Genomic DNA, 23,925 nt, shown 5'->3' with positions numbered 1-23,925 from the left:
CATATATAAGATTCTATTTATTTAAAAAACCATAAAAATATTTTATTTAAGGATGCTAACAATGATTACTTCTGGGGAGGGGAGCAGCATTAGTGGTGGGGGTGAATGAGCAAGGGAGAATCTTTACATGTATTTCTGAATTTTTTTGGTAAATCACAACAAAAATTCAGACATTGCTTTCAATTGTTTTAAATTTTTTAAAAATGTAGGAGGGGGGCTTCCCTGGTGGCGCAGTGGTTGAGAGTCCGCCTGCCGATGCAGGGGACACGGGTTCGTGCCCCGGTCCGGGAAGATCCCACATGCTGCGGAGTGGCTGGGCCCGTGGGCCATGGCCGCTGAGCCTGCACGTCCGTAGCCTGTGCTCCGCAACGGGAGAGGCCACAACAGTGAGAGGCCCGCGTACCGCAAAAAAAAAAAAAAAAAAAAAAAAAAAAAAAAAAAAAGTAGGAGGGGAACTTTTGTAATCAGTTTTTTTTTTAATGCCATTTTTTTTTTTTTAAAAAGCTGATTTTGGAGCACAGTATGTGGGTCCTTCCTACTGTCACCTACAGTGCATGTCTCAACTGCTCTCTTACAGCATGCCCAATTTACAGTTGAGGAAACTGATGCCTCAGGCCCAGGCCCTTTCCCAAAGCCCCAGCATAAGTGATATAGCAAAAACCATCAGTCCCCACTCTGGGGAGCCTCCCAGCAGAATTAATTCCAGGAGGCCTTACCCATGCACCAACCCCCAACTCCCAGGGCCACCGGGAAAAGAGAACAGAGCCAGCTCATGTTTGCACAGATTTAATTAATCCCTGCTATCCTGGTCCCCAATTCCAAAGCCCTTCTAGGCCGCACTTCCCTTCTCCTGGTCACTCAAGGCCTAGTCATCCACCACATCCTCCCCACTAGGAGGTCAAAGAAGGACCCAGTCTCCCAGGGGCCACTCTTTCCCCACCTTGACCCTTGTTGAATACAGACCCATGACCTTGGTCTAACCTTGATCTGGCCCCATTTGGCAAAGGCAAAGCATGGAGAAGAAAGGAGAAGGGAGATCAGGGGCCCATCTGGGGCTGCAGCAGCCAGGACAGGAGTAGGAGCCAGGAGGAGGTGCAGGGGACTGAGAGAACCCCATTGCTTATTTGCTTCTTGATCCATTTGCTGTATTTGGTGATACGGGTGAACACGCCTGGATTACGTACTTGGGCGCAGGCCTTTTCCCAGGATAACACCCCAGCAAGAATCCATCTGCCCTCGACTTCACAAGCCAACGGACCCCCAGAGTCCCCCTAGGCAAAGAGAGAGGAGTGATGGAGTCTCTGGACCCAGCTGGGATGCAAGGGATTGGGGGACCCAGAATGCCTACCCTCTGAGTTCTGCTTGGAAGCTTCTTTCATTCCTTGAGGATCTCACTACCTGGAGCCCTCCTTCACTCCTCAGTTGGGGATCCCATCCCAGAATATCAGGCAAAATCAAAGTCATGGGGAAGGAAGATGGGAGCAGGGCACTACCTGATGATGATGACAAAGAGGGAGGCCAAGCAAACCTCTCCCTGGGGAAATGCCCCCTACCTGGGGTCATCCCAACCGAAGGAGAGCTGCCAGAACTTCCCAGAAACTCACATAGCACAAGTTTTCTCCATAATTGGTGGCACAGATCATGTCCCCCAGGACAAGGGGGACAACGCGGGGGATGAGGGACTTCTTGCAGTAAATCTGGTCACACATCTTGTTGTCCATGATAAACACCTCGGCCTCCCGCAACTCTGGGGTCAGCGTGGAGTTGGCTGTGGAGGAGTCCAGTGGGGTGAGAACTGACTCCTCACTCTACTCAGCCCTGCCTATTCCCAGGGTCTTGTCACCTCCATCCTCAAGACTCAGCCACACCCCTTCACACCTCCATGCCCTCCTTCACCTGGCCCTTCCCCCTGTGGTGTGGACCATGTCGGGCAAGCACCTTGCCCTCTAAGGCTCTATTTCAGAATCCCTTTCTCTGGGAATCTTTTGCTCCTGAACCAAGCAGGCTACAATCCAAGTTTCAATGCAACCACTCAGAAATTGAGACCCCACCCCCATGCTGCTTCTCTCCAGCCTCTGAGCTCTATACTGGCTGTGCCCTCTGCCACCTGGTTGACATTCGCTCTTCCTTCAGGCATCTCAGGCAGACTCTCTGCCAGAGATCATCCCAGATCCCTCCCGACTTGCTCTCAAGATCACCTGACAAAGTCTTTGCCTCTTTCCTTGTTAATCTATGCTTCCACCCATACTCAGTTATGAGTTCCCTAGAGGCAGGGCATGCATTACCAGTGACAAGGGTTTGGCGTGTGGCAGATGCCTGAACATCGAAGTTTCTCAGGTGAACAAATCAGTGAGTGAGTGAATTTATGAATCCCTGACTCTGAGCTTCCGTAAGAGGCAAATGATCAGGTTTTCCTAGGACTAAATGAAGTGCCCATAGCAAATGCAATGGTGTAAACCACGGCAACAGTTCCCATGTGAGGAGCAATCCTAACACATCCAAAGAACCAGGGGCCAGAGGTAACAGCCACAAGCTTCCTGAGAGGCACCATGAGGGGGCTCAGCAGGAGAGGGCCCAGAGGAAAGGAGTGTACCCTCTGGGGTACCACACGTCACCCCCGACCCCATTCTCCTCACCTGAGAAGCGCTGTTTAACCTGGCCCCAGCCAGTCACCCAGCATTGCATCCCAACCTTCAGGTTGTAGTTGGGCTCCGGGAGGCAGATGGGCTGCACGTACTTGCTGACGACGACAGGAGTGTGAAGCTGGAAGAGGGCAATATCACCCGTGATGAAGTTCCGGCCCCAGTACTTGGGGTGCATAATGATGTCCCTCACAGGGATCAAGAGGGCCCTCGTGGAGTCCGTGGGCTTCAGCTTGGAGGTACCGAGAATCACTGAATACTCTTTTGTGCTACAGGAGACACAGAGCCCCACCTGGTAGATGTCAGGTTATCAAGCAACACTATGCTCCTACCTCCGCCAAGGACGTTCCCCTTAGCAGAAGTCCTGCCTCATTTGCCCTGCTCACTCCATCTTGCTCATCCAGCCAGGGGGCCCTCAGAGTCAGAGATATGACTGCCTCCTCATTCATCAGTCAAGCTGATTCAAAGTGGCCGGGTCTATGTGCTGTGTATTCGAGTGTGCAGCTATTAGCATGCACGCATGTTCTAATGTGTGTGAGGGGTGGGGTGTATACAGGGTGTATGCTGTTGCCCTGGTCAGGATATAGTCTTTGTTGCTTGGGGCTCCTGCCCAAGCTCAGTCCCCAGCCTCTGTGAGATCATGAGCATGACTCTTCCCTGTTCTGGACATCCCTTCCCACTCCGCCCCACGTCCCCCACTGCCACGTTGTTTCATAGAGGAAATGAGGAGTCTAGGCTGGGCCCGCTGCAGCCCTGGGTCTCCGTGGGCCACACTCACCCTTGGATGCAGTGGGCAGCAGTCACCACCCAGTCAAGATCAACGAGGGCCCCTCCACACACATGCTCATTTTCCACTCGGAGGCTCACCTCCCAGGGCCAATGGCTTGTCACATCCAAATTCTTCGGCCACCAGGGTTTGCCACAAGCTTCAGGAACAAGCATGACAGGGAGATACAGTGGCCGCATAGAGGAGGATAAGAATGACTGTGACCAAGATGCCCTCCAGGGTAATTTGCATGAGGCTGTAAACTTGGGGACTTGCTTCCATTTCAAAGAAGGGGAGAATGAAGGTGAGAGAAGAGCAGTGGCCTGCCCAAAGGCACTGAGCTGACAGAAAATGACAATGACAGAGATAAAAAGCATCAAGACAGAAACACAGAGACATGACAGGAGGAGGAGAGAGATACTGAGACACACAGGGAGCAAACAGCACAGAACCTCAAAACAAGGGAGGAGCATAGAAGGAGCCCCAGGACAGGAAATGTATTCTCTTGTGTCAGGGTAAGTCCCTAGGCCACGTTCCTGAAAGGCTATAAAGCTTTCTGCATCTCTTAGATGCAGAAGGCCTCTGTCCCCACACTACTCAGAGTCAAGAAAAGCTCCAGACTTCTATGTCAGAAGTCTTTACGTAGACCATTCAAGAAAAAGTCCCAGCATGGAGCCAACAGAGGCCTCCCACTCTGTGTAACAGCTTACACACTATCAGTCTGCAAGTAGTTCCAACAATCAAGTTGTATGACTGCATGAATATGAACACAGATGCAGAAATTGTAAATAAAATATTAGCCAATATTATATTTTTTAAAATAATGCACCATGATCATGTAGAGATTGTCCTGGGGTACAAGGGTGGTCCCACAATTGGAAGCGCTCTCTGTGTATTCCCCACATAAACAGTTCTTTTTCTCTAGAAGAACTGTGCTTTTCTCAATAGACACAGAAAAAGGCATTTGAAAAATTCAACACAGATTTATGACTAAAAAACAAAACACTCTTACTTAGCAAACTGGGAACAGAAAGAAAATACTTATTTATACAAATTATATGCCACAAACCTACAGCAAACATCATATAACATTAAGAAACAGGCCAGGGCTTCCCTGGTGGCGCAGTGGTTGAGAGTCCGCCTGCCGATGCAGGGCACACGGGTTCGTGCCCCAGTCCGGGAAGATACCACATGCCGCGGAGCGGCTGGGCCCGTGAGCCATGGCCACTGAGCCTGCATGTCCGGAGCCTGTGCTCCGCAACGGGAGAGGCCACAACAGTGAGAAGCCCGCGTACCGCAAAAAAAAAAAAAAAGAAACAGGCCAAAAAAATTATACTTTCTGAAGCCAGGAATAACGATACTTTGTGGGAGGAGGACAAAGGAAGTAACTGGGAGGACATAAGAGAGCTTCTGGGTGCTAGTACTGCTCTACTTTCTGACCTCGGTGGAGACTGCACAGGTGCGTTCACTGTGTGATAATTTCTTGAGCTGGACACATAATTTGTGCACTTTTTTTGTGTATGTATATAATACTTCAGTAACTGACTTTTAAAATCAATAATATTTCTCTATGCCAACCAACCTGAGTATAGCACAACTATATTCAAAATAAGATACAGTTTATAGCTAAAAATTATAAAATACCTTGGAATTAAAGTATCCAACACTAAGCAAGATTTTTGCAGTAATACATTTTAAACTCTAATAAAGGACACTGAAAATGACTGGCATAAATGGAGAAAGAGCCATTGCTTTTAAATAGAATAACTAAATATTTCAGATGTAATTTTTCCCAAAATTAATCTATAAAGTCACTTACCCAGTTAGAATTTTTAAGAAATTTGATAAACTTACTCTAAAATTGAAATAGAAAAACAAAGGTCCATAAATAGTTCCATCTTTGACAAAGCAGAGCAAAGAAGGGACACTTGTCCTAGCAGATATTAAGGCACACATCAAAGCCATAGTGACAAAAACAGTGTGGTATTGACAAGGACAGACAAGTGGACCAAAAAAAAAAAAAAAAGGAATAGAGAGCTTGAGATTGTTTCAGGGAATACAGGAACTTAATGTAAATAAAGGAGCCACCACAATCAGTGAGTAAAGGATGGATTGTTGAGTAGATGGTACTGGGAAAACTCGCCCACTATAAAAGAAATAAGAAAAACAAAACTGGATTCCTCTCTAGTCGTACTTGAAGACCTAAATGTGAAAGGTAAAACCGTAAAGTTAACAGCTAACCATGTGGCATGGGATGGGAAAGGACTCTTTAAACAAAACCTCAAACCACAATCCATAAAGCATTAAACTGATTAACTTGATTACATCAAAATCAAGGATTTTTGACCCCAGGAACAAAGTTAACCATCAGATGACAGATTAGGAGGTAATATTTGCAATATCTAAAATCAATACAAGACTTTTATTAGGAATATACAAGGAAGTCCAGGAAATCAACAAGAAAAAAGAACAGACAATATGCAAAGGATAAAGACAGTCAATTTATTAGAAGAGGAAACTCAAGAAGCCAACAGCACATTGAGACATGCTCAAACTCATTAGTAATGAGAAAAATGTCAATTAAACTAAGAAGTCATTTTTTTGTCTATTAGATAGGCAAAAATGTAAAAGCTGGATCATGCCAAGGGGTGGGAGGTCTGTAGCAATATATACACCTTCACAAACTGCTGGTAGGAATGCAGAGGGCTGACTCAATTGGAATATGGGCCATAGATTAAAATATGCTACCAATGTAAATTTTTGAAACTGATAACTTGTACTGTGGTTATCTAAGAGAATATTCTTAGAAAACACACACCAGAGTATTTAGAGATAAAGAGCCATGCTGTATGTTACCCTCAACTGATTCTGAAAAAAATTTTGTGTGTGTGCGTGTTCCTTGTACTATTTTTGCAGTCTTTTTTGTAAGTTTAAAATTATTTCCAAATAAAATGTTTTTTTAAATGGGACTGAATGAAAAGAGGAGGAAACAGAAAGAGATCTAGAGAACATACTATTTGCCTAAGTTAGAAATACATGCACACAAAACCACAATATGTATTTTTATAAAAACACACACAAACAGAAAGATACACATCAAATACACAAGAAAGGCTGGGAGAAGGGTGAAGAGGGGGAATAGGGGTGGGGCATGGACACAAGCAGAAATAACTAACTTACTCAACCAAACAATCCATAACAAATTAGGGTGCACCTGTGACAAAGGAAGCCCGCAAACAAGCAGGAGCAACCCAACCCTCCACCCCTGAGGTCTAAGGAAAAAGACAGGAAGACCCCAGAAGAGCCAGGCTCTGCAGACACCGCCACAGGGCCCAAGAGGTTCCATTTGCAAATGAACAGTTTAGAGCTCAAAATGTTTCTGTGTGGAAAAGGATCTGCATCAGCTACCTGGACATGTTCCCTGATGGGATGCAGCCTGGGTTGAACTTGAAGAGGTTCTGCATTCCCACAGGAGGCCCAAATACTCTTTTAATGTGCACTGTTGAGTCTGTACGTCCTGAACAGCACAGGCTGTTCTTTAGAAGGCAGGCCATTTAGATATAGACCCAGAAACATTATCTCTGTGACCCTCTTCAGAACATACCCTCCCAGGATCCAAGGTTTTCTTGAAGCAGGGGCTCACCTTACCCACCTGGTTTGGTGTTGTCTCCTTTGTAACCTGGAGGAGAAAGGGGGACAGAGATGAAGTAAGAGGTTGTAACAGGATGACAGTGAAGAGGTGCATTCTTCATTAATTAGTTAATTCATTCATTCACCAAATATTTCCCCACCTCCCACTCTGTTCCCAGCCTGGAGCCCAAGGCCAGGGGGCTGGGGGAAGGGAGCGGGGGGGTACAGAGGTGTATCAGACAGATACATCCTGTATTTGCCCTTGAGGAGCAGGTTGCCCAGCAGAGGAGACATAAGTAAACACACAATCACTCATGTGCGATCAATGCGGGGACAAGGCCACAGGTGTGTCAGGTAAGCCCAGAAGAAGTGGTGGAGAGGGAGGCTTCTAGGAAGAGGGGTTATTGTGCCCGATCTTAAAGATGAGAAGGTAAAACAGAAATGAAAAGTGACAACGACATTCTTTATGAAAGAAACACCATGGTGTAAGCTGGAGACTCCAGAGGATAAAGGGCAAGGCCCATATGACAAGAAATGATGCCAGGGGAAGAAAGTCAGGGGTCAATCACAAGTGCCTTCATAAGCCAGGCCAAGAAGCCTGAGTGAGACACTCTGGGAGAAGGGAGGCCAATGGAGGTGTGACATGGTCGGACTTGTATTGTGAAGGCAGTATGGAGAACAGATAGGAAGGTAACAAGACTGAACGCAGTTAAGATCCCACCGTAGGCTCTGCAGAACCCAGGCAAGAAATGAGGGCTGAATGAAGAAGTGGCAGTGAGAACAGACTTGGTGAGCTGGATGTGGGACTGAGGGAGAAGGCTGAGTCTAGGATGACCCCCCAGTTTCTGATTTTAGAGAAGAGTGACTACTATCCACTGAGTAAGAGAACCCAGCTTACAGGAAGAAGAGGGCCTCAACTTTGGAACCCAAGGAGTTGAGATGGTTCTAGGTCATCCAGGTACAGATGTCCAGTAGGCGGCTGCACATCCGTGCACATTGTGTTGTGGGGCAGCATCACATATATGGCAGCTCAATGCCCAGAGCAAGTGAGTTCACCCAGGGAGCAGTGAAGAAGGAACCCAGACAGCACCTTAGGGAACACCACTACGTCAGGGATGAACGGAGCATGGGTGGCCTGGGAGGGACACAGAAGGGCAAGGGAGTCACCCTGAGGTAGAGGAGAATTAGGAGGCATGGCCTGAGAGAAGCCAAGGGACTAGAGAAAATGAAAACAGAGGGAGGAGCAGAAAGGTTAGGGATGTTAGGACAGAGACATGCCAGGAATGGGCTAAAGGTTAAGTAAGAAGTGAGGAAGCACCTGAAGGAAACATGAAGTGAAAACTTATTTTGAGAAATGTGGCAGTGAGGGGAAGAGAAGGGTGAAGAAACACAGCAAATAGAAAGGGAGAGGATAGAGATCGATGAGAGCACAGGAAGGGCCCAGAGTCCAGAGCAGGGGTGAGCAGGCTGACCTTGAACAGGAGGCCTGTCTCTGATTCCTAAGGAAAGAGGAGCGGGTGGCACTGAGTTGTCAGGTTTGGAGGGGCCCCCGGGCTGAGGGAGTCAAGGGGACAGCACCTGAGGGCATTCGTTTCCTGAGGGAAGGAAGCCGCTGCTAGTGAGGCACCCTCGGTAGGAGCTGAGGGTCTAGGAAGCAAGTGAGGTGAGGAACATTCGTTTAAGTGTTCGGAGACCATGAGTTTGGCCCGGACCGCCTGCCTGGAGCGGGGTCTTCAGCAGTGCCCTGCTGCGTGGGAAGATGAGCGAGGCTGGGCTGGGGGTGTAGAGGGTGAGAGGCCTGAGGATGCCGTCAAGAGCGTGGTTCGGGTCTCAGCCGCGACATCCACGCCTCCAGGAGGAAACACAGGGGTGCCCCCCGCACCACAAGGCCCCAGGAGGCTACAGGGCTGGCGGGTCTGAGGGCGGAAGCTGAGAGCGCGGGAGTCTGGGATCCCCAGAACCGCCCTGGGAGATGCCCCGAGGGGTAGCAGAGGAGAAGGGGCTGCGGGTGGGTGCCGCGGGGCCTGTCCTGGCCTCGAGTGTGGGTTTTGGGGGGGGGGGTGGCGGCGTCGGGGAAGAAGGACCCAGAACGGGAGCGGCGCAGAGCAGGCGACGCCTCACTGGAGTTCAGCTGCAGCAGCAGCAGCAGGAGGTGGCAGCTTAGGCCCGAGGGCCTCGAGGCTGCAGGCCCAGCGCTGAGGCAGGACAACGATGCGGCCATGAGGCCCCTGAGGCGCCCGCTAGCGGCAGCAGGGACGGCTCGCACGACCCCCGAACGCCGCGACTACGTCTCCCGCACATGACGCACGTGACGGAGTTCCGGCACGTTGACAGCCCTTCCGGCACGTGATGACGTCGCGGGCACGTGATGACGTCGCAGACCCATGACGGTGCCCCTGGAACGCTGAACGTTCCTCTGCAGGTACCCCACCTCGTGCGGGTTCCTTGAAGATGACTGCAGATCCCGGGGCCTGTCATTGCCTTCACGGTGGCCAGTCCCATGGAAGTACCCCCAAGTGCCTTAAGTGGGTGACTGTCTCCCAAAACCTGGCCGGAGAAGGCACATCCAAATCCCTGGACTGGTGTTGGCACCTTGTCGCCCAGCCTCTGATCAACCTTGTTTCCCTGGGCTTCGTGCACTGAAGAGCTTCATAATTTATACTGATTTGAGAATCTGAAAAGGTGTAGAAAGCACAAGAAAAGAACAGTAAGGCTAGGGAATCAGGGAGGATGTCTTTACAAAAGTGATATTTAAGCTGGACCTAAGATGAACAAAGAGTCTTGGGGGAGAACTCACAGGAAAGGCATTTATCCTCTTCCACAAACCGTCAGTGGGATGGTGGAAACTGAAAGAAATGGTGGCAAATACCACCATTTCTTGGGCTTTCACAGGGTGTTTTTGTAGAAGAATGTGGTCTTTGGATCTGCTCAGTGTGTCCAAGATTGGGAGATGACAACCAAGATTCCTGCTGCTCCTGTCCAGTGTGGGGGATCCAGCTCTGGGGACCACATTCCCCACCCTAGCATCTAAAGGGGTCCAGATGATGAGTTGCACCAATAGGAGGTGAGGAGAGGTTACAGATGCCACTTCCACGCCAAGGCAGTAGAGAGGAGGTTCACTTCTCTACTTGTGTTAATGCAGAGCAATGGTTCTCAAAGTGTGGTCTGCAGAGCAGCAGCAGCATCACCTGGGAACTTATTAGAGTTGTACATTCTCAGGACCCACCCCAGACTTATAGGATTGAAAACTCTGGGAGTAGAATCAGTGATCTGTAGTTTAACAAGCCCTCCAGGGAATTCTGAGGTAGGTAAGCATGAACCACAGGGTTGAGTGGGGCTATAAGATGGAGAAAAGCCACCTGCTGATCAAGAACACCTGATAGGGATGATACAGGAACAAGAAGTTAAATTTATTTTTAACCCATAAATACTCAGGTGGCTTCTTTTTTAAAAATTTATTTTATTGAAGTACAGTTGATTTACAATGTTGTGTTAGTTTCTACAGTACAGCAAAGTGATTCAGTTATATAGGTATAGATACTCCTTTTCATATTTTTTCATTATAGTTTATCACAGAATATTGAAAATAGTTCCCTGTGCTATACAATAGGACCTTATTGTTTATCCATTCTATATATAATAGTTTGCACCTGCTAATCCCAAACTCCCAATCCATCCCTCCCCCTCCCCACCTGGGCAAGCACAAGTCTGTTCTCTATGTCTGTGAGCCTGTTTCTGTTTTGTAGATAAGTTCATTTGTGTCATATTTTAGATTCCACATATAAGTGATATCATATGGTATTTGTCTTTCTCTTTCTGACTTACTTCACTTGGTATGATAATCTCTAGGTCCATCCATGTTGCTGCAAATGGCATTGTTCCATTCTTTTTTATGGCTGAGTGGTATTCCTTTATATATATGTACCACATCTTCTTTATCCATTCATCTGTCAATGGATATTTAGGTTGTTTCCATGTCTTGGCTATTGTGAGTAATGCTGCTCTTAACATAGGGGTGCATCTTTTTTTTTTTTTTTTTTTTTTTGGCTGCATTGGGTCTTCATTGCTGTGCATGGGCTTTCTCTAGTTGCAGCGAGTGGAGGCTACTCTTCGTTGTGGTGCGCAGGCTTCTCATTGTGGTGGTTTGTCTTGTTGCGGAGCATGGGCTCTAGGCGCGCGGGCTTCAGTAGTTGTAGCACGTGGGCTCAGTAGTTGTGGCTCACGGGCTCTAGAGCACAGGCTCAGTAGTTGCGGCGCACGGGTTTAGTTGCTCCATGGCATGTGGGATATTTCCGGACCAGGGACCGAACCCGTGTCCCCTGCGATGGCAGGCGGATTCTTAACCACTGTGCCACCAGGGAAGTCCACATGTATCTTTTTGAATTATAGTTTTGTCCAGATATGTGTCCAGAAGTGGGACTGCTGAATGATATAGTAACTCTATTTTTAGCTTTTTGAGGAATCTCCATACTGTTTTCCAAAATGGCTGCACCAATTTACATTCCCACCAACAGTATAGGAGGGTTCCCTTTTCTCTACACCCTCTCCAGCATTTGTTATTTGTAGATTTTTTGATGATGGCCATTCTGGCTGGTGTGAGGTGATACTTCATTGTAGTTCTGATTTGCATTTCTATACTAATTAGTGATGTTGAGCATCTTTTCATGTGCCTGTTGGCCATCTGTATGTCTTCTTTGGAGAAATGTCTATTTAGGTCTTCTGCCCATTTTTCGATTGGGTTGTTCATTTTTTTGCTGTTGAGTTGTATGAGCTGTTTGTATATTTTGGTAATTAAGCCCTTGTCGGTCGCATCATTTCCAAATATATTCTCCCAGTCACTAGGTTCTCTTTTCCTTTCGTTTATCGTTTCCTTTGCTGTACAAAAGCTTGTAAATTTGATTAGGTCCAATTTGTTTATTTTTGTTTTTATTTCTATTGCCTTGGGAGACTGACCTAAGTAAAAGTTGGTATGATTTATGTCAGAAAGTTTTGCCTATGTTCTCTTCTAGGAGTTTTATGGTGTCATGTCTTATATTTAAGTCTTTAAGCCATATTTTTAAAGATTTATTTATTATTTTATTTATTTATTTATTTTTGGCTGCGTCGGGTCTTAGTTGTGGTACATGGGATCTTTGTTGAGGTATGTGGAGTCTTTTGCAGCAGCACGCGGGCTTCTCTCTAGTTGTGGCACATAGGCTCCAGGGAATGTGGGCTCTGTAGTTGTGGTGTGTGGGTTCCAGAGTGCATGGGCTCTGTAGTTTGTGGCACACAGGTTCTCTAGTTGAAGCACGCAAGCTTGGTAGTTGTGGTGCAAGGGCTTAGTTGCCCCACTGCATGTGGGATCTTAGTTCCCTGACCAGGGATCGAACCCACATCTCCTGCATTGGAAGGTGGATTCTTTACACTGGACCACCAGGGAAGTCCCCTTTAAGCCATTTTGAGTTTATTTTTGTGTATAGTGTGAGGGTGTGTTCTAACTTCATTGATTTACATGCAGCTGTCCAACTTTCCCAACACCACTTGCTGAAGAGACGGTCTCTTTCCCATTGTATATTCTTGCCTCTTTTGTCAAAGAATAATTGAACATACGTGTGTGGGTTTGTTTCTGGGCTCTCTATACTGTTCCATTGATCCATATGTCTTTTTTTGTGCCCCTACCACGCTGTTTTGATTTTCAGTGGCTTCTTAAAGCAGCTAGCTCGATACTTATTAATGGACTGTATTTCATGTAAGTTCCCAGTCTCTCAACCCCAGCCTTCCTTGGGCAACACATGAGACAGACTGCACTCTGAAGCCCAGGGATATCTGGGAGCTGAAACGCTGACCCCTGGAAGGGCAGGTGACAGGAGATTGAGAGGGAATTAATCACCAGCAAGACACAGAGACTCTGGGACACTCTGTCCTGGAAAAATGGTAAAGAGCCAGTACGTAATATAGGGAATCTCTCTTATAATCCTCCCTGTGGGAATGCACTCTTTGGTAAGAGTGTAGGTGAGCAGCAAGTAGAAGCAGGGGAGAAGGAATAATATTGCTCATGCCCTAATTTTACTTACTCCTAGTTCCAGTCTATCTTGATTCTCTACTCTGAGCTATAAAAGCTATGAAATTAGACTACAAAGCTCCCCGCAGACATGCTGATGACTATAACAGGAGTACAGGGAGCAGGACCCAGCTGGCTGAAACCATCCTTAGACTCACAAATGAGCAGGTTTAGACTCACCTCTCCCTCTACGGCTTAATAAGAACCATGAATAGTTTCTAAGCCAAATGAGAAAATAGTTTTCCTCAGAGCATGTTATATGCAACCCCACAGTCCCAAGGAGAGCAGAGCATAAGAACACAAAAGAACAAACCAAATATTTATTCAGTTGACATCAGAAATCTCCATACTCCATAACTGCCTCAACACAACTTGGGGTGAGCCTGAATGTGGCCACTGGAGCACTGGGAAGGGGATTCCTAGACTGAGTTGCCCCAGGAGGGCTTGTGTGGCAGACGCTGGACGTTCACAGATGCATCTGCACTGGGCAGCCGGGGACCTTCTCCCAACCCAGACAGCTGAGTCAGATGTGGACATGGTGATGCCTCCTCACTCTCTCCCAACAATCACCAAGCGGACTGGTTTGATAAAGTGTCAGGTCTAACGCTGTTTCACTGGTGATGATGTCCCTTCTTTGCTAGATGTTCTCCAAGATGTGGCTGAAGCATCATGAAGCATCACCTGGCAAGTCACTGGCCATCCAGTTGGGATGGTTTCACCCACTCCTTTCCGGCATGTAGAGCACAGTCACGGTGTAGGTGTGGATGAGGCCGGTTCCTTGAGCACCAGACTGGAAAACTTCCAGGGTTCCTTTCTTGCTGCCATTCTCTGTCATGTCGATCTCCACAGGGTCAGTGAATCCCAAACAGGTTTGAGGAAAGTGCATTGAGTAGGAGTGGAAGGTCAGATGCATGGCTAGTGTGAGACTCAGAAACAGGAGACAGTGTAGGCCAGGGTGATCACAGGGTCACCAGGATGCCCAGAGGCAGCACCAGACACAGCGTTAGGATAAAGAACCCTGCTAAGCCACAAGAGGACACCTTAATGATATGATCAATGACCCAGTCTTTGTAGTAACTAACTTCTGTATAAACTGCAGGCAATTCTGTGTGAACACCCCAGCTCACAATCCCCACCTGGACCCATGAGTCATTAAACTGACAGACCAGGGGACCTCCAGAATCTCCCTGGAGAAAAAGAAGAAACACACACAGGAATGGAAGGGGATCATCATCAGAGCAGGCTGATTGTTAGCAAGGCACTAGGGAGATAGGCACCTAGGTCCTTTCCCAGGTACCCACCAGGCCCAGGTTTCTGTGAATGAGATTTGAGAGTTGGAAACTTTAACATCATCTGAGAAATACTACTCCTTCCCAGGTGCTCAGGGACCCACAGGAGCTATGAAGCCAGTAAGCCCTGTACATCAGTCCTGCCAGGAAATACTCTAATTCTCCTTCAGTGACCCTAATCCTTCACTGCCTGACCCCTTCCCCATGACCCTCTCCAAACCTCCCAACAGCCAGCAACTAAAGGGGCATCCTCTGGCACTGTGAGCAGCTTCCAGAGCCCCTCTCCAACTCTAAGGTCAGAGTCAATTCCAACTAGTCAGTCCTAGGCCTCCACAGCTGTAAAATACTTTGAGTATCATTTCTGCATGGGGACTCAAAATCATCACATCTACCCTGAAATCTCTCCCTGCCCCTAAACCCACATAGCCAATAGCATCCTCTCACCAGTTCCCCCTCTCTCCAAACACAACCAGTCATGCTAAACCCCACGTCACACACGCTGCACATCCTTTCCCAAAACTGTTCTGGTGGCCCCCCATCTACCAGCTCAGTCAGAAACTCAGAGTCCTCCTCAAGCTCTCCCTCACCCACACCCTCACATGCAGGCAGTCACCAAGAACTGATGACTCAACCTCAAACACAACCCCTTCACCGCCCCACCAGCCCAGGTCCTGCCTGGGGCTCAACACCATTGCCTACATGGTGAAAACAAACTCCTGGCCTACAGTCCTGCATGGACAGGAACAAGAAACATAGCACAGCGCTGCAGGCCACACATATTGTGATTCCAATCACCTTCTCTGGCCATACTTGCCACCTCATTGCTCCAGACCTGAAACACATTCCCTAAACATGACACGTTCTTCAGAACTCTGAGCCTCTGTACTTGCTGTTCCCTCTCCCAACAGTGATGGTCTCCTCCAACCAAGACTCCAAATACTCATCCTCTAAGACCTGACTCAGATGCCCCCTGCTCAGAAAGGCTGCTTGGTGCAAAGGGGAGACTGTGGGCCCAGGTACTCCCAGGGGGACCTTGAACTTATGTCTTTTAGGGACCACATCTGTATAATAATATGTATAATTATGTTGCAGGGTTGTGAGCTGGGTAACTGAGCTAACGTGGGTGAATGCTCACACTGGCACAGTAAGTTGCCATAGAAGGAACTCAATTATACGAACTTACATTATTATCATCATCACCCCCAACTTCACTACACCCTGGCTGGCAGCATGCCCAGGATGCAAGGGCTGCTCCCTATTGAAGGAACAGGCCAGGCCAGCTCAGGGGGGTCTTAAGGGGTTCTCCCCTGAATCCCCTTAAGTAAAGGCTGAAAGAGGAGGTGGCAAATAACCCAGGCCCTGCCACTGGGGATTGAGGAAACTTTGAGGGGACAACCTCAATGCGGAGGTGGCAAGAGACCCATGAACTTACCTGACAAGAATCGTTTCTTATACTATTATAGCCACTAATCATTCCTTCCAGTACTACATCCTTATCTGTTGGCATGGCCTTCTGGACCATCCAATTACATTCTTCATAGTAGATGATATATTGGTCCGTCTCCCAGAGAAAGAGTGAGACAAATGGGCCCCCTACAAGCAAAGAAACTCAGCAGTGGGTAGATCTGCACAGGTGGACAGTAAGCCCCCAAACATCTTGAATCCCCCTTGAAGAAGGCAGCACAGAGGATACTGTCCCCATTTGACAACGGACGAAACTGAAGCCCAAAGTTGACATGGGGAGAAGAGAAGGTAGGAACCAAAACCAGGACAAGAGAAGGAAGAACAGATCAGGACAGGAAGAGGCGAGGCCTTACCAGCCTGAGAAATGATAACCAAGCATCTGTCACTCTGTGCATCAATAGTAATAATGAAAGGTGTCCGGTGCATCAGCAAACTGTCTTTACTTTAAAGCAGAATCACAGACTCTCAGACAGGTAGTACCCAAAGGAACAATCCAGCCTCTTCCCAGAGATAGGAGGCCCTATGGCCTCACCAACTGGGGTCCTCGGGCTCTGCCAACACTCCCAAGGACAGGAAAGTCCCTGGGCACCAAGGCAGGTACTTCCAGCGAGGGACAGCTCTGCCTGGCAGACAGCTCATCACCCCCTGAGCAGAAATCCACCCTGGAGAGAACTCCAGAGCATCTGGCTCTGTCCCCAGGGAACCTAAAAAATGCCCCCAAACCAGCCAGGCACAGTTCCCCACAAATCTGCAGGAGACTTCACCCATGTATTTCTTCTTCTCCTGAGCAGCTCTAGTTCCCAGGACTGGTGCCTGGCTTAAACGGCTGCCATCAAATATTTGTGTGGCAACAAAAGACCTCAACCAATTTCAGGGCTCAAGCCAATCAGGAACCATTAGCCTGGCTGCCCCCAACCCACCTGCCAGGTGGTGTGCTTCCCTCCCCCTCCCCCTTTAGTGTTGCTGCCTACTCCAGGGATAAGGCTGCCTCCCTCTGCCCAAGGTTACTTTCTGCCTCAGAGTCTCACCGAATTCTTGTTGCTTGCCCCATCCAGTCACCCAGCACCTGGTCCCAGCTTCCACCTGGAAAGTCTTCTCAGGGATGCATATAGGCTGGATGAGCCCAGTGAAATTTACAGGGTAGAAGAGCCGGAGAAGAGCAAGGTCATATTTAACAGTTCCACGTGTTGAGAACTGAGGGTGAACAATGACTCGGCTGATAGGAACCACCAACCCTGAGATTTCGCCATAGACGCTCCAATCTCCCATCATGACACTGTAGCGGTAACAGCTGTGGGAGGAGGACATGTCCCTCATAGAGACCCTGGGAAGCATCCCTTGTGCCTTTCCACACATATCAGCTGTTTCCCAATCTGGCCCCAACCTCTCTCACCACTCTCGCTACGACCCTATCACCAAAAAACCCTCCTAATGACTCTCAAAATTGGTTTGCTTGCCCAAACAATTGGTTTTATTCACCAAACTAGTATTCCTAGTAACAAGACTACCAATGCAGGATCCCTCCCATTTTTATTGCGTGTGCTTTGGTTTGGGTTGGGTTTTTATCAACTTGCAGGGCAGCAGAAACTAGTGGGTATCTGAGGAGGGCAGGACTGACTCCAGAACTCTCAACATCTCCACTTGTCATTACTCACCTTAAAATACAGTGGGCTGGGGCTTCCCTGGTGGCGCAGTGGTTGAGAGTCTGCCTGCCAATGCAGGGGACGCGGGTTCGTGCCCTGGTCCGGGAAGATTCCGCATGCCGCGGAGTGGCTGGGCCCGTGAGCCATGGCCCCTGAGCTTGCGCGTCCGGAGCCTGTGCTCCGCAACGGGAGAGGCCACAACAGTGAGAGGCCCGCATACCGCAAAAAAAATAAAAATAAAAAAATACAGTGGGCTGCAGTCAGCAGCCACTGAGCTGTGATGAGGGAACCTCCACACACGTCTGCCACTGACCCTCAGGCTCACCTGCCAGGGCCACTTCCCTTCTTTTGCTCTGATTTCCTCCCACGATATTCAGGAACACTTGGCCACACAGTGGGGTGAGGACAGGGTAGCAAGAACCTCAAAGAAACAGGCCCTGTCTCCCTGGAGCCCCTCAGACAGCCGAGAAGGCCATGTCCTCCTAGGCTCCAGGGCAGCGCTTCCAAGTCCACAGGCCATGGACCCACAGACGAAGCGCGTCTCCCTCAGGCTCCACAGCAGGGCTGCGCTAATTCAGACCCTGATCCCCTCAAACTCCCAGGGAGCACCGGCCCCCACCCTGGTGCCTCAGCCCGCCCCTCCAGAAGGCCAATGCGAAGAGTCACCTGACCTAAACTCCACCAACTTGGGGGCTCCCGGAGCCCCAGGGGACCCAGGGTTCCCAGGGGCTCCCTGACCCCCCTCCAGGGCTTGGCTGGTCCGCCGTGGGGTCCTCGAGGCCGCCTCCCGAGAGGGGTGAAGTGGGCGAGGGCGTCACTGACCCGCCCGCTGGGGCCTCCCTGAGCCAGCGCTGAAGGAGCAGAAGCCAGACTAGGAGGCTGCGGGGGCCGCCCGGGGACACCACGGGCTCAGCGACGGCCTCAGCGCTCTGCGTGCCCCTGCCCACAAAGTCTCCTGCCCGAGACTGCAGGGTCGCGCTCTCAGATCCTCACGCCAGACTGTCCAGCCAGAACGCTGCCCAGGCCCGAGGGGTAAGGGTACATCTGAGGAGACTGTCCTTGCTGGGGACCTTCCAATTTAACATAGGCTCTAAAAGGCGGTGCTTTCTGACGCCCCTGCCCTTCTTGGTGCGGTACCTGGCCTGGAGCTGGTGAGGATGGGCAGTCTGGGAACTAGCTGAGGAGTCTTAATTCTCCATAACGGTTCCTCAAGGCAGGGCCTCATTCACCAAACCTAGACTTGCGGGGAGGGGGACTACAGATGAAGTGGGTGTGGGTTGGACAAAGGAGCTGGCTGCTATGCAATTTCAGTCGCGGGGATGCCTGTAAAAATGAGCCACCACCAAAGATACCCGCAGGTCGATCCATTCTTATTAGCTCTATGCCCCTGATGTCTATTTGTCTTTGTTGCTTAAGTGCTTCTACCAGGCCTCTGCCTCTCTGGGTTTCATCATCCCTGTTGAAGTCAGGGGAAAGACAACAATAACAACTTTTGAGTTGCAGTACTTCCCACTTTTCCCCAGCCAGAAGAGGACAGCCAGTTACAGTGTTTTTTCAAGGATATGGGTGTTCCCCTCACAATTTATTTTTCAATGTCTTGATGAAGGGGTTATTCTCTAAAGCCCTCTCTCTTTGCATTCCTTTCTCCACATTAGGCCAAGGAATTTCTGACACATCAATTTGCTTTAGTGTGGTCCACTATTGCATTCAGGTTTAAAACAACCCAGTAAACACGTAGAATCATTCCCACCTGCCTGAACCAGCAAACTGAATTCCAAATTTCTAGCAAGTGTACTGTTGATAAATTTGGGACCAAGCCTTCCCAATCAAGAACCCTTTGAATCCCATCCTATATATATACCCCTTGTTCCTTCCAATGTAGATCAGCAAAATCTTGCAGTTCTTTTTGTAAGGAAGCCTTCTACCCCTGGGTTATACTTTGCACCTGTCCTAGAGCATGCTGGGATCTTACTCTAGTTATTAGGTCTAGAGGCAGTGAAGACTGGGGTGATTCAGGCAGAGAATTGGTATGCCCTTATAATGTAATTTACTCACATGAAGTCATTACAGTGTCTCTAAGGTGGAGAGGACTGGCCTTATCAAATGGGAGGAGGCGCTGTTTCTGTTAGCAAGAGTGGTTCAACATGGCTGGGGGGTAAGGGTGTCTTAAATCTATCCAAATGTATTCCCATGTAAATTTTCAGGGTCTCACTCCCAATCAATGCCCTAACTTTTTTGTAAGAGTTCTAATGAAGCTCTTAATTCAATTTATGTTGAAATTCAGCAAGCCAAAAGATCAGATACTACATCTTATTATCAACTACATCAACCCTGCAGTTATAAGGCATATGAAAATATTTTAGGGAAGTCATGGAAGTTTTTAAACTGAGAAGTTAAAGTTGTAAGCCTTGGGGCTTCCCTAGTGACACAGTGGTTGGGAGTCCACCTGCCAGTGCAGGGTACACGGGTTCGAGCCCTGTTCTGGGAAGATCCCACATGCTGTGGAGCGGCGGGGCCCGTGTGCCACAACTACTTAGCCTGTGCTCTAGAGCCCGTGAGCCACAACTACTGAGCCTGCGCACTGCAACTACTGAAGCCCACGCGCCTAGAGCCTGTGCTCCACAGCAGGGGGGACCGCCGCAGTGAGAAGCCCACGTACCACAGCAAAGAGTGGCCCCCGCTCACCGCAACTGGGGAAAGCCCACGCACAGCACTGGAGACCCAACACAGCCATAAATAAATAAATAAATAAATAAATAAATAAAAATTGTAAGCCTTAATTACAGTGCAGTCTTTAGAGAGGTAAGCAGGAATCACTATGGGAAAGGTATGAAGTCTGGCCTGGGTCCTTCTATTCTGTTTCCTCTCCCCCTGTGCTGCCAAAGAAGAAGGAGAAGGAGGAGAAGGAGGAAGAGGAGGAGATGCTGCCTTATGCAACTAGGGGAAGGGCACAAAACTGTAATTTTCAGGACACAGTTTAAAGCCTACTGTAGCTGGGTGAAGAGAACATAAAATAACCTCTATCCTTGGGGGAGGAGCAGGAAACTCTCCTGGACCAGACTTAACAGAGATCTCCTATACTGCGAGAGGGTCAAGGTCACTGAGAAGGCCTCTTCTCTGAGAGCCAAGAATGTAGCACCTGCCTAAGACGGAGGCAGAATCAGGACAACAAAGAATGCCCCACCTCCTCCCTCCACTAGCAAGTGTCCAGGAACAAGTAACAGCAGTCTATTGCTAGAAGAGACAGTAAAAGCACGGAGAGACATCTTCTGTGAGACACAGGCACAAAGAGAGGACAGATAGGTGAGAGTGGAGAAGACACTGAGAAAAACTCTCCAACAAATCAGCTACCACTCTAAGCAAAAAATAACACTAGAAGAGTTTGAAGCCTGCTGCATATTGAGGGTAACCATAGCAACAACAAAAATCAGAGACAATCAGGACACAATTATCTCAACACTCCCCACTAAAGAAAAAAGACATGCCCATTTCTGGACATAAATAGTAGTGCTTAAGTCTCTACTATTCTACACAAGATGGCTAACTTTCAACAAAAAATGACAAGACACACAATAAAACAAACAAACAAACAAAAAATAAACAACACTCTTTCAAGAGACAAACCAATCAACAGAACTAGAGTACGATATAACATGGATTTTGGAACTATCACACAGGGAATTTTAAATGGTATGATGAATATATTTGAAGGCTTTAGTTCAGAGGTCCATAAACATTTTCTATAAAGGGCCAGATAGCAAATATTTTAGAATTTGCCAACCATAAGTTAAAATTAAGGATACTATGTAGGTTTTCTTATAAGAAGGAACCATTTCCTCAAAAACAGTAATATGAATTAGATATAATATTTGATAATATAAATCTACTAATGAGAAGATTGAAATTTTGGAGAGGGGAGGAATAACATTTTACTTGATTGGGGTTCAAAGTTAGCATTCTCTATCATCAAAATCAATTGTAAATGTTCTGTTAATGGTGAACTGTAATGATACCAGGTTGGCCAGAACTTTTTGGCCAACCCTATATTTTATGCTTTTCATCTTTTTTTTTTTGGGGGGGGGGCGCTGCGTCAGGTCTTAGTTGTAGCACACGGGATCTTTGATGAGGCATGCAGGATCTTTTCATTACCCCGTGCGTTCTGCTCAGGCTTCTCTCTAGTTGTGGCGGGTAGACCTCTCTGGTTGTGGCATGTGGGTTTTTTCTCTCTCTAGTTGTGGCGCACAGGCTCCAGGGCGCATGGGCTCTGTAGTTTGCTGCACGCAGGCTCTAGTTGAGGCGCACAAGCTCAGTAGTTGTGGCACGCAGGCTTAGTTGCCCCGTGGCATGTGGGATCTTAGTTCCCCGACCAGGGATCAAACCCGCGTCCCCTGCATTGGAAGCCAAGTTCTTTACCACTGGACCACCAGGGAAGTCCCTATGCTTTTCATCTTTTTTTTTTTTTTTTTTTTTTTTGCGGTACGTGGGCCTCTCACTGTTGTGGCCTCTCCTGTTGCAGAGCACAGGCTCTGGACGCGCAGGCTCAGTGGCCATGGCTCACGGGCCTAGCCGCTCCGCGGCATGTGGGATCTTCCCGGACCAGGGCACAAACCCGTGTCCCCTGCATCGGCAGGCGGACTCTCAACCACTGCGCCACCAGGGAAGCCCATATGCTTTTCATCTTTAAGAGTGTCTTTTCATGCAGATAAGTGCCATCATCAACTGCTGCTATTAATCTATGAACATATGGCTTTGAGCAAAAGAAAAATCTTCACTTGGAAGGCATTTATTGAGTTCTTTTGGATTTTTCTCTTGATATGTGCCTTTTATCCTGTCATTACATTGCAAATTAATCACTTCATTGAAGTTTCGGTGGAAGCTCCTCAACTGCAATGTTAAATGGATTTTTGAAATATGTAAATCTCCTTTGCACTTGCATTAAGGTCCAAAAACTGCTTCTCAAACTGTAGCAGAAAGCTCAGAAAATATATCTACTGCAAATGTGTGTGGAAATGCATGTCCTGCTCCTTGTTTTAACTTTGGACAGCACAGGGACTTTTTTTAAAGTAGCTTGATATAACTTGTGATTCAAAAAACATTACTTATCATCAAAGCGATTTTACCATAGTATAGATAGCAACAGAAAACTAATAAAGGATGGGAGATACTGTTATAAGGCCCTTGCACTACCTAAAAAACTAATCCTGTTATTTGAAGAAAGAGGACAATTAACTAAAGATATTCACTGTAAACTCAAGGGAAACTAGAGAAAAGTTAAATAACTATAATAAGTAAGACAATAGTGAGGATAAAATAGAATCATAAAAAATACTCCATTAATTTAAAGAAGAGCAGAGAGGAAAAGAGAAACAAGAGATGGGACAAATAGAAAACAACTAGCAAGGTGGTAGATTTTAATCCAACAGTAACAATACTTATACCAAAGGTAAATGAATCTATTAGATTAATTAGCGATTCTATTAATTCACGTTCATGTTGTATTATATGAATTAAGACAGACTGTCAGACAGGAGTTTTTTTTAAAAAGCACAACTATTTACCCACATTAAATATAGACAGGTTATGGGGGAAAGTATAGAATATCATATATGATGCAAACACTAATCAAAAGAAGAAATGGCTAGATTATTATCAGGCAAAGTCACCACCAGAACAAAGAATATTGTCAGGGATAAATAAAGACATTAATTGCATAATGATAAACAAAATCCTAAATATGTTAGGATCCTAAATGGAGCTAACAACAGATCTTCAAAATTTACAGAGCAAGGGGAAAAAGACATTCTAACCACAATTAGAATTTGGAACTTTAACATGTCTTTCATAATTGATAGAACAAGTACACAGAGAGCTACTAAGTATATATAAGATCTGTAAAACACTATCAATGAATTAGACCTAACTGACATTTATAGAATACTATATCCTAGCAACAACAGAATATACCTTTTTTTGAGTGTACATGGAACATACACCAAAATAGAGCATATTACAGGGCCATTAAACAAATAGTAGCAAATCTGAAATAACTAAAATTGTACAGAATATGTCTTCAAATTCTAACAGTATTAAACTAGAAACCAATAATAGAAAAATATCTTGAAAATTGCCAAATGTTTGGACAGATTTTAAAACTTTTATTTTGGAATTCCAGAATGGCTGCATGAGGAACTCGGTTGATTCTCTCTCCAGAGAGAAAGCTATTTAGCTGGTGAAAATTATTTTTTAAAAAATAACTATTTAAGTTCTATGGAAATTGTCCTAAGGGCATACAGAAAATTGAGAAATATTTATGCAAGAAAATCTAAAAATTCTTGGTAAGAACCAAGAGTTCTTGGCGAGAGTCTGTGGTATTTGAGCCACGACCAGCTCCCATCCCTACTCCTTGGCTTCATATTATGGAACTCTGTTCTGGGCAGGTGGCCAAGACAGT

The 23,925-nt window shown here is 47.2% G+C and overlaps 2 protein-coding genes across 2 annotated transcripts; both read right to left on the bottom strand.

Moving 5' to 3' along the window:
- Nucleotides 1–940: 940 nt before the first annotated feature.
- Nucleotides 941–9,259, bottom strand: LOC308623764 (serine protease 45-like; the record flags this gene model as incomplete). The annotated part of the gene is made up of 7 exons (XM_081246460.1): nt 941–1,271; nt 1,605–1,768; nt 2,637–2,911; nt 3,421–3,568; nt 7,061–7,087; nt 7,200–7,239; nt 8,921–9,259. The coding sequence occupies 7 exons, from the start codon at nt 9,257–9,259 to the stop codon at nt 1,038–1,040; spliced, it is 1,227 nt and encodes a 408-aa protein (XP_081102586.1). The 3' UTR covers nt 941–1,037.
- A 63-nt stretch (nt 9,260–9,322) lies between these two features.
- Nucleotides 9,323–18,842, bottom strand: LOC308623763 (putative serine protease 42; the record flags this gene model as incomplete). The annotated part of the gene is given in 10 exon segments (XM_081246459.1): nt 9,323–9,519; nt 13,802–13,993; nt 14,196–14,265; nt 15,800–15,960; nt 16,860–17,122; nt 17,695–17,775; nt 17,777–17,823; nt 17,825–17,895; nt 18,226–18,429; nt 18,827–18,842. Coding segments are annotated over 10 exon segments (1,302 nt in total).
- Between the last annotated feature and the right edge of the window lie 5,083 nt (nt 18,843–23,925).

Source organism: Mesoplodon bidens (assembly GCF_964165515.1).
Source record: "Mesoplodon bidens genome assembly, chromosome: 10".
Lineage (NCBI taxonomy): Eukaryota > Metazoa > Chordata > Mammalia > Artiodactyla > Ziphiidae > Mesoplodon > Mesoplodon bidens.
Note: the sequence above shows the minus strand (reverse complement) of the source record. Positions and strands in the feature narration are given on the sequence as shown.